The 10,925-nt window shown below is 36.9% G+C and overlaps 1 protein-coding gene across 1 annotated transcript; it reads right to left on the bottom strand.

Moving 5' to 3' along the window:
• Positions 1-102: 102 nt before the first annotated feature.
• On the bottom strand, positions 103-8,453 carry LOC112526527 (DEAD-box ATP-dependent RNA helicase 31-like). The gene is made up of 12 exons (XM_025136846.1): positions 7,922-8,453; positions 7,715-7,768; positions 6,916-7,645; positions 6,211-6,317; positions 5,740-5,795; positions 5,074-5,298; positions 4,215-4,421; positions 4,026-4,112; positions 3,838-3,933; positions 2,719-2,934; positions 1,848-2,030; positions 103-583 (listed from the first exon to the last, which is right to left on the bottom strand). Exons 1-12 carry the CDS (start codon positions 8,358-8,360, stop codon positions 356-358), a joined length of 2,628 nt encoding a protein of 875 aa, XP_024992614.1. The 5' UTR covers positions 8,361-8,453; the 3' UTR covers positions 103-355.
• Between the last annotated feature and the right edge of the window lie 2,472 nt (positions 8,454-10,925).

Here is a 10,925-nt window from a genome sequence, read left to right as displayed (position 1 = left end):
TGGATCTAACCGGTCCTTGATCAGTCAAAACCGGTCATAGGAAAAACCTAACCGTTGGGTCTCACCGGTCCTTGTTCAGTCAAAACCGGTCAAGCTGAAACTGATCTTAAGGCCCGGTTACATTTGCCCATCTCTATTGATCTGTACAAATATACCATAAAATGAATTCTACTTAGATTCATGAAACAAAAGCTACATACACACAACTTTTTACTAATTTACAACAGAAATATATGGCTGATTTGTTCCAATAAATTTGCTTATGTTCTTCCTCTTTGTCTTTTCAAAATGCCAAAATACCCACAAATCAAAATTTGTTGCAATTTCATGTTTACCATCCTCCCTCCTTGGATCTTTATTTCGAGCGCAAACCAGGAACGTTCTTGAGTCCCATTTTACCGAGGACAAGCCTGGAAATTGATGGTGGAATATCGAGCCCCATGCTTCGGCTAAACTCATTCGCAAGCTCCACGAGCCTCTGCTTGTCCTTGCCAACGGTCTTGTTGGAGTTATAATACCCCAACCACGCCTGATATGCAGATTCTTTGTTTTTCATATCCACATACGACAACGCTCTCTCCACCTAGTCAATTTGAAGTTAGTTTGTAGTCTAGGTGTACACAAAAATATAGATGACAGTTTCCAGGTTAGCCTACTAGAAGATCAAGGGTTCAAATCTCACCAAAGATGAGAAGTGTGTGTGTGAATATTTGACGTATATAAATATTATATAGTAAAAGAAAACCCAGATAATAACCATTTGGGGCAACTCAATTGGTAAAGATCTTGGGTTTGCTTGCTACAGATCACCAGTTCGAGTCCCCCTCAGGGCGCCCTGAGATTTTCTTGGCTGTTAACCTCAGGCCGCATGGGATTAGTGAATTTGAAGTTAGTTTGTAGTCAACGTGTACACAAAAACATAGACAAGGGTTCCAGGTTACTAATAGAGTCCAGCTTCCCCGGAGGTCAAAGGTTCAAACTTTATACAAATGGAGTGTGTGCGACTATTTGCCGTATATAAATATTATATAGTTAAAAGAACACAGATAATAACCCCTTGGGGTAACTCAATCCGTAAAGATCTTGGGTTTGCTTCCCAGTGATCACCGGTTCGAGTCCCCTCGGGCCCGTGGGATTAGTCGAGGTACACACAAGCTGGCATAGACACCTATGGTTGATGGTTATCAAAAACAAAAAAAACAAAGATAATGGTAAACATTTTGAAAAGGGCGTGGATCGGATTCCAGACCTTGCTTGATATACTACACCTGCTCTGAAAAAGGTAAACATTTTGAAAGGGCGTTGACCCGAATCCCTTTTTTGTAATGTACTTCCAAAACATTTGTTTCGGTACCTCAGATGTGACATCTCAAGCATTTAAGGGACTGGTTTACATATAAGAATGGATGACAATGTAACACTACCTTGATCTGATTCCTATTTTGTGTTACATACTTCTTTAGTCCAAATGTTTGAGATATAGCAACAAAACGAAAAATTTGGAAGTATCTCACACAAAATAAGAATCGGACCTCTGTTACTTTTTATGCAATTCTTTGAACAATTAAGGTTAAACGACCCATCACTTTTATATACATGATCAAATTTCAACGAGATAGGCCATAGGATAAAAGTGAGATACCTTGACAAGGGCCAAGTTCATATGAGAACCTGACATCTAACTATTCATGATGAATATTATGAACGGTTGGTTACTAGGTTCTCAAAATATTTACGATTCCCATTTCTTGACAAAATTGTATAGGACAGATAGTTATGTTTCCATAGGCCCTAAGAGTTCAGAATGCCTGCAGCTTACTACGAAAAAAATATAATCTAAAACTAACCTTTTTCTTTGTGTCCGGATCTATCAGAGGTAGCTCGGCTTTTGAAATAGGCAAATCCGCAAGGGTAGACAAGAAGAATTGCTCCCAGGGTGCTAGCAACAATATCCCTTGCCCTTCCTTACCTTTACGGCCAGTTCTTCCAAGCCGATGTATATACTGAGCTTTATCAGCAGGAAGGCCAACCTGCAAGTAAAATGTGCGAAGTAGATTTTCTCGTAAACTGAAAATGGAAGATTACTGCACTTTTTCATTAAAAAAGAAAATCCAAAATTTATGTTTGAATAAAATATAAATCACAGGTGGTGATTGAACATCTCTTGCTAATTTGGATACCTGGTAAAAAAGACTGAAAACAGTATATTTATATTATTGTCAATTTAAAGATTATAAAGTCATCGTTTTTTGGTGTAATTTGTTTGATTCAAAATTTTATTAAGATTCAAATATATCATATTTAAAATTAAATATGTATACTTATATTAGTTTTAATGATGGAGTAATTTTTTTGGTGTGGATAAAGATAATTATGGATTATTCTGTCGTATTAGTAGGGTTTAATGATTATTTTGTATTCAAACGTGTTTATCAGTTGATTATTAGTTAGTTTTATGGAGTTGAAAGAGCTTTAAAAAGAATATGTATGCAGTAATTAATTGTAAATTTAATTTAAGGAAATTATGCAGTACTAAGCAATATTTAATGTTAATAAGTTGTTTTTAAGACTTTCACCTAATGCTTTATAATATAGTATAGATATGTTGGAGCGGGACGCATTTACTTCAAACTGATTTGTGAAATATGAGTTGAGAAAGTGATCCATAGTTTCTAGCAAATCTTGCTGAAGTTGTAGGCATCAAGTATAAACCAATACCTGAATTACAAGTGTTACATCTGGATAATCGACTCCACGAGCAGACACATCAGAAGTTACCAGAATAAGACCCTTTGATTTCCGGAATTCGTCAGAAACTTGAGTCCTGTAACTTTGGGACTTTCTGGAATGTATTTCTCGGACGTTTAACTTCAGTTGACCAAGAAGGTCAGCCACCAATTTGGTAACCATGGCAGTCGTGCAAAACACCAGAACCTGCAAAAAGTATCATCAAATAGTTTACTTTAATGTAATAACATTCGAACAAAATGCAACCATAATTGAAATTATATATTGATCAAATGATAATAGCATCAGCCGTAGAGGCACCATGTAAGGGACTGGTTGGTTGCTTTTCCATCAAGGGGCTGTTTGGTTGATTTTCCATCAAGTCTTGTATGAATTAAGATGTCTGTGTGGATTAATCTGCTGTATAGATTATAAATGTTTTTGTTTGGGAAGGTTTTTATGTAAATGGAAGGAACGTGTTCTTTAATTCGAGGGGCAGTTTGGAAAAACGTGACTTTCTGCATAAAGCTTCCCCCTAGAAGCTTACTAAATAAGCCACTTTCTATATCATTAAGCCACTACCAAACAGTCATATATAGTTGACCGAATAAGTTGCGAGTCCCATTAAGCTCATTAAGCTGCTAACAAACAGGCCCTAAGTTCTGTGTGGATTAAGTTGTACGTATCGATTAAACTAACTTCCTGTTTGTTTGTTGTGCCAGATAAACTGTCTGATGATATGAATGACCCTTTTACCTTATTATTTGTTTTTTCATTGAGTTCATGTTTTTGTATTATATAATTCATGAATGATCTTGTTCATCAGTTCACCTTTTTTATCTTTCACTATTCTCATTAACAAAAGAATTTTCAAGAGTGAAGAAGCCATACGAGTCAAAAGATCATAAAGTTCATGGCAACCCGGAATTTGGTCAATCAAACCAACTATGGTCTTCCAACTTCTGGCACTAAAAAGACTTGGACTTCTACATTTCATTCTTAACTTATCTATATTATAGACACGGTGAATAGAAAAATGGAACAAAAATCAGAGACCATTCAATTGAAAACAGAGGCAACATGTTATTAGCTCCAGAACATGAAATGGACCTTATAGTCGGGATCATCCACGATATGATCTTTCAGAAGAGTGTACAGCAGTGAAAATTGCTTCTCCAATGGAGCAACTAGATGCTTTTGTTGGACCTTAAATAACATTAATAAAAACACAAAAATTTAATGAAATGGTGAATCAAATGGATTAGCATAAACTTCGGAAGAACAGCTAAAGATAATACCTGTGTGTGTGTCTCTTCACTACCTTCTTCAACTGTGTTGATATATTCATGATCTCTTTTCAAAGCAATATGACAGATTTGCCGAACCTTCACATCAGACAAAGCTTTCATGAGATATGGTTGACTTGCAAGAAATGGCATCACAAAAATTTATATGAAGAAATTACCACACTGAAATAAGAAAGAAACCTCAGGTGGGACAGTGGCTGAAAATAGGAGTGTCTGTCGCTGTTTTGGGACAGCTGCTATGATATTCTCGATATCTTTCCGGAATCCCATGTCCAATAAATGATCAGCTTCATCAAGAACTAAAACCTTAACGCCATTTATCCGATTGGCAAATCCAGAAGTGTTCATAATATGATCTTTAAGCCTTCCAGGAGTCGCTACAAGGATCTAAGTTTCAAGTGGGAAATCAAGCAATGTAAAAATGTGTTAGTTAACGAAGTATCTCAAAAACTGTAAAAATGTCAACTTTTGATGTAAAAATGTGTCCATTAGCCCTCAAGGATGCGTTTGGTACCTGGACGGGACTGGACAAACGAGAGTGAGGTAGGCGGGTGAAATAATCGTGAGAGGTCTTAGGGTAGTTTAGTAATTTACCAATAATGTCCCATATCAGTCCTATTTCTGTTCCACCTGTTTTGGTGGGAAAGAAAAAATGCATTTTTGTGCAACTCGGTTCCTCACATGTCCTAGTCTAAAGTCGCGCCAAATGGGGGACAACAAGTGTTTTCTTATTGTAACCAAAGTGTAATTGGCACAGCGGTATCCGGGTTACCATAGAGCCTATCCTCTCACGGTCAAGGGTTCAAACCTCACCAAAGGTGAAGAGTTTTTGTATCGTCATGTTCCGTCTTGTCCCAGGTACCAAACACACCCAATCAAACTATGCCTTGTCATTCTTTCTTTCAGGAAGTAGGCAGAGAATATATATGTTTGTTTTTACTTCCTTGGTGGTTAAATACCAATGGCGTTATCATCTTTTAAGATATACTAAGAAAGTAAAAGCAGATGCAGAGGATTAACCAAAGCAACAGGAACTGACCTGGCATGGGTTTGCCTGAATGCGCCTTTGTTCTGTAGCAAGTCTGGTGCCTCCAATAACAACTTGAACACCCACAGAAGGATGATACTTCAACAGTTTGTTAGCCTCCATTGCAGCCTGACTTGCAAGCTCTCTAGTAGGGCATATGATAAGGACTACAATTGGAGGCCACCTTTCATCACGGCCAACAGGTGGCAAATTCACAACTACTTCAATCGCTGGCAGCTGAAATCAAAAGTAACTTAAAAAAATTGCTGCCTTCCCAACCAAGTCCTATTTTGGTACCCCCTCCATCCCAACATAAATGTCCAACATGAAAAAGGCACATAGTAGCTACTAGACTTTTTAATCAACTAAATCACAATTTTACCCACAATAATATAGGGAGTAATGAATTTCTCCATCTCATAATTAAAGGTAAAATTGGAAAGTAGGCAATTAATCTTTAAAGTGGACACTTATTTTGATGCAAACTAAAATAGAAATGTGGTGACACTTATTTTGGGACAGTAGGAGTATAAAATAGTCCATTTTCCGAAAGTGTTAACTTCTATAAAAGGGCAAAATCTCCATTGAGAAGGGAATTGCTTCCTTGTTACAAACGTGTGATGTTATTTGATCAAATGAAGGTATTCAATTTTCTAATGCTAAGTAACAGTGTATTACCAGAAATGCAACAGTTTTTCCGGTACCTGTCCTAGCCTTGGCCAACACATCCTTCCCTACAAAAAAGAAACGGTTACAACAAAGATGGCTATAAATCAGAAATCCATAGATCAGACTCATTACTTCATCGTATTCATTGCAGATAAAGAGACGTCCATTTAGACTATTGAGCTCAAAACTGTTACTTTCAGAATGAAAATTCAAGCGGCCATTGTTATAACTTATAAGATTTATCAGTCACTTTTTTGTGTTACGAAGTTTAATTTAGTTTTCAAATACGATAAATTTAGTGTACCTGTGCCCATCGGAGGTAGAAAAATAGTTTGTTTTTACCTCAAAGGTCAGTGTACATTTTTTTTCTACAGCAACACTCTTTTTACATAAAACGGTAATTGACACGAATAATCATGACAAATTACTTAAAGTCTGACTCCTCGTTCCATGCTCGTATTTCTTTCGTAATACACAAACCTTTGAGAATAACAGGAAGTGTTGCCTCCTGTACAATGGTCATCTTCTCATATCCAGCATCCTTAATTGCTTTTAGAGACGAGGGTGAAACTGAACATTGATCAAACCTGTGGGAAATTCAGATGCATGTACTCAGAAATGACTCAAATTACTACCAACATTCTATAATGTATAAACCAAAAAAAAAAAAGACCCGGCACTTCCCACCTAAAGATAGGATGGGGGTGCGGGGAGGAAGATGTAGGTAGACCTAACCTCCGGCAAACAAGTCAGAGTGGCTGTTTTAAAGAACACTCTATAATGGATGAATTTCGAAAACCGAGGTTCTCTGGAAATAGGCCTAAACATGCAATGTTCTTCAACAAATGTAGTATACAAAGAGCATATACATCAAGAAATACACAAATAGAGTACAGGTTTATCATCACAAGGTTAATGATGAATAGCATAACAATATCAACAATAGGATGCAGGGGTGCTTCAAGGGAGTTTGGTAAGTGGGACATGACAGAACAAAAACTACTCCTACATTTGGCAACTGCGCTGAGTGAGACAAAAGTGCATTTTAAAATGGTAAGGACAATTTTAATCTTTCTATTACCAGAAAAAGAAATGAGTCACTATTTGTAAAACTAGAAACAAAGGCTAAAATCTAACACAAAATTTAACTCTTATGATCACAAATACAAGGCTTATTTAGCACACCTGGTCTCACTTAGATAAGATTCATTTCCATCAGCAGAAACTCTTGGCGAACTCGTGGCGCCATCCTCAATGTCCAATCCAGACAAAGAAAGTCCCTTCCCTAAAACCCCATCATCATCCTCTTCATCATCTTCGTACTCATCATTATCTTCTTCGTCACTGATCAATTCTTTATAATTATGCATTAATATCTTTTCTCCCTCTTCATCATCCACATCTTCTTCATCGGACATCATCAAACTTCCTGTTCCCATACTCTTAACACCTGTTCTCACTCCACCACCTCCTCCGCTCCCTCCACCACTCCCACCGAACCTATCATCTCTCCTATTCAACATGAATCGATCATTTTCTCTCTCTGGATCACGCACGTATCGCTCTTTCTCTTTAGGGAAGGAATCAAATGAACCCCAATTTCCATTTCCCCTATTTGAATCACGAGAAAAACTATCATTTCTTCTCCCTAGTTCACCTCCTAATCTCCCTCCCCCTCTACCACTCCCACCAAACCTATCATCTCTCCTATTCGACACAAATCGATCATCTTCTCTCTCTGTATCACGCCCGTATCGCTCTTTCTCTTTAGGAAATGAATCAAAATAGGAACCCCAATTTCCATCTTCCCTATTTGAATCACGAGAAAAACCATCATTTCTCCTCCCTATTTCACCCCCAAATCTCCCTCTTCCTCTCCCTCTACCTGCTAAGTTACTTGACCCCCTCCCTCCTCCTCGTCCATTTTCAAACCGATTTTCCCCCCTAGACACAGAACCCTCACTCCTGCTTCCAAATTCACCACCAAATCGCCCTCTTCCTCTTGAACTACCACCAAAAGAACCCCTATTTCCACCTCCTCTTGAACTACCACCGAAAGAACCCCTATTTCCACCTCCTCTTGAATTACCACCAAAAGTATCCCTATTTCCACCTCCTCTTGAGCTACCACCAAAAGAACCCCTACTCCCACCTCCTCTTGAGCTACCACCAAAAGAACCCCTACCCCCACCTCCTCTTTCTCTGTTACCATACCCTCCATTATAATCATCGGACCGCCTCTTCACAGCTGAACCACCCCTCCCACCTCTATCACTACTTCTCCAGTCATCACCGCCATCATCACTCTCGCTGTACTGACTTTTCTTAAACCAGCCACTAAGTTCAGCTTCATCCTCAATTAAGCCCTTGGCGGCCCTAATTTCAGATCCGTGTTTCGAAATGCTTGTCGAAATATGTAATCCCGGCTGGACTGTTGTCATCAATTTCGGAAATCCTAGGTTATCTGAAGATGATAGAGATTGAGAGCTTAGTCTATCAGGGAAAGCACGAGTGAAAACCGGACCGATTCTGGATAATGAGGAGTTGGTTTGCATGGTGATAAGAGTTACCGGAAGTGAAGAAGAATTGGGCAGATGGAATTGAGGCAGTGAAAAGAGATTAACTGGCATGCTACGGCTGAAACGGAAACCAAAATTTCCCGGCGATAGGTGGTGGTGGTGGCCGGAGAATTTCTAAAAGCGCAGGAGATAAGGTGAGAACCGAGAGAGGGTTTAGGCCCTCTAGAATGAGGGTTTAAGATTCTCGATGATGCAGGATAAGGATATTTATATGTTGCAGGGGATGAAACGATACGACGTCGTGCCATCTCTATGCAAGATAAAGTTCTTTGAGCAAACTACCATTTTCGTCCCTCTGTTAAAAAAACCGTTAAAAATTAAAAACTATATTATATAATATTTTACATTGATTTAATATAATATATACATCAATATATATATATATATATATATATATATCTCTGATACAAATCAATCTTAACCGTCCATTTAATCTAATGAATATTTAATTTGGTAATTATATCGATTGTTTAATATAAAACATTGGTTATAATTAATAAACTCTAATCATCTTTCATAGACATTCAAATCATAAAAAATGAACTTTCCACCATTTTCATAAAAATATTAATTGATTGGTTTGTAACTTTTCTATGGTTTGTATTTGATTTGTCACACACACACATACACACATAAAGAGAGTGGTTTAGATGAAAACCCCCAAAAAAATAAAAAAAATAAGAACACTCTAATAATCATCTATCTTGATGGTATGCACATGTACGTATAAATAATTGAAGTTTCTTTATTTTTCTGTATGGGTGCATGTTGTATGCATGTATATACTGGACAAATTGCTTACAAATTAGTTGTATGCATATATATATATGCATATCGTCCACCATCCAGATGAACGGTTATAGGGTGTTCCTTATTTTATTTTGTTGTTATTTTCCTTTGAACCTGATCTTATGTATATAACTCCAGGCTCCCACCCTGTAACCCCATCAGCCTTATTACCATCTCTGATCGGTTCCCCCTCCCACAAATTCATCGTCGACCGGCCACCAGACAACATTCCCCCTTCCATTTCCATTCCAGGTGAACACCATCACCACCCTCCAGTCGCATCCAGATCCACCTGTGTACCATCGATCTTCTTCCCTGCCCCTACCACTCTTACAGCCAACCACTTCAGAAACATTTGTCTGTGTTGATGAGCAAAAAATTAGTTATAAATAAGGTAAATCCTAGAATATTTTTTATGAAATTGATTGTTTGTATTTATTAAGTTAAATAATTGTTTTCAAGTTATACGGACATATTAAACTATTATAGAACTTATTAAAACACAGTAAAAAAACACATGTATATGTATTTAAAGACAAAAGGAACCCTTTAGTTATGACCATATGTAGACAATGATCAAAGATGGACCAAAATAATATGGTGAAAATTACAGCTAAAATTCTACAAAAACATCAAAGGAGAAAATCTACTCTTCCCCTTTTCTTATTTCCTTTAGGGTTGACGTTAACATATCGTCTTTTCTTAATTTACACACACACACACACACACACACACACACACATATATATATATATATAGGGGCCTAATCAAATAAAAACTGATTAGTTTGTGGTAACTGTGAGGTCCAATCTCAACTACAAATCAACGGATAAATTAGAAAATTAATAATTATGTTAGTTTGAGTTAAAATTATAATTACAGGGCATATTAGATATTTTTAAAAAACTCATTTCTCCTCTCTCCTCTTTCATCTCTCCGACCTCCAATCTCCGACCTCCGGTGAAATTGGTATCACAATGGATATCACATTGTGTATCTTTGTTTTTAAGGTTTGAGTTGGTATCATAGTTGGTATCACAATGGTACCACAATATATCACAATGAGTATCACATTGTGTATCTTTGTGATTACTTGGTACATGTCGGATTAATGTTCACCGGAGGCCGGAGATTGGAGGTCGGAGAGATGAAAGAGGAGAGAGGAGAGATGAGTTATTAAAAAATATCCAAAAAGCTCTCTAATTATAATTTTAACTCAAACTACCATAATTATTAATTTCCTAATATATCCGTTGATTTGTGGTTGAGAATGGATCTCACAGTTATCACAAACTAATCAGTTTTCCTTTGAATGAGCCTATATATATATATATATATATATATAGAGAGAGAGAGAGAGAGAGAGAGACTTGGGATCACGTGTTTTACACTTGAAACTTCACAGCAAAATGTTGTGAAGGTAACCTTCACAGTGTTTTTGCTGTGAAGGTTCGGCTTCTTTTACCTTCATGGCGTTTTGCTGTGAAGTTTTAAGTGTAAAAAAATGGTCTCATGGGTCTCACGAAAACATGTCGGTCTCACATGAACCGAACCCTATATATATATATATATATATATCTATACTATCTTATAAAACAAATTTAACAAAAGTCTTAAAGTCTTAAAATACTAAATGACCAAGATACCCTTTATATCACTTTTTCACCTTTTCATCCCCTCCTCTCCTCACATACACTCACCCCCTCACAACCGATTTTTTTTAAAATTAAAATTTTAAATTTACATTTTATACCCCTATAATTAGTTAATTAATTTACTTTATGTTCTTTACTTTTAAATGTTTCATTTTAAACATTTATCAAATTA

The sequence above is a fragment of the Cynara cardunculus genome (assembly GCF_001531365.2).
Source record: "Cynara cardunculus var. scolymus isolate 2C chromosome LG 14, CcrdV1, whole genome shotgun sequence".
NCBI lineage: Eukaryota > Viridiplantae > Streptophyta > Magnoliopsida > Asterales > Asteraceae > Cynara > Cynara cardunculus.
Note: the sequence above shows the minus strand (reverse complement) of the source record. Positions and strands in the feature narration are given on the sequence as shown.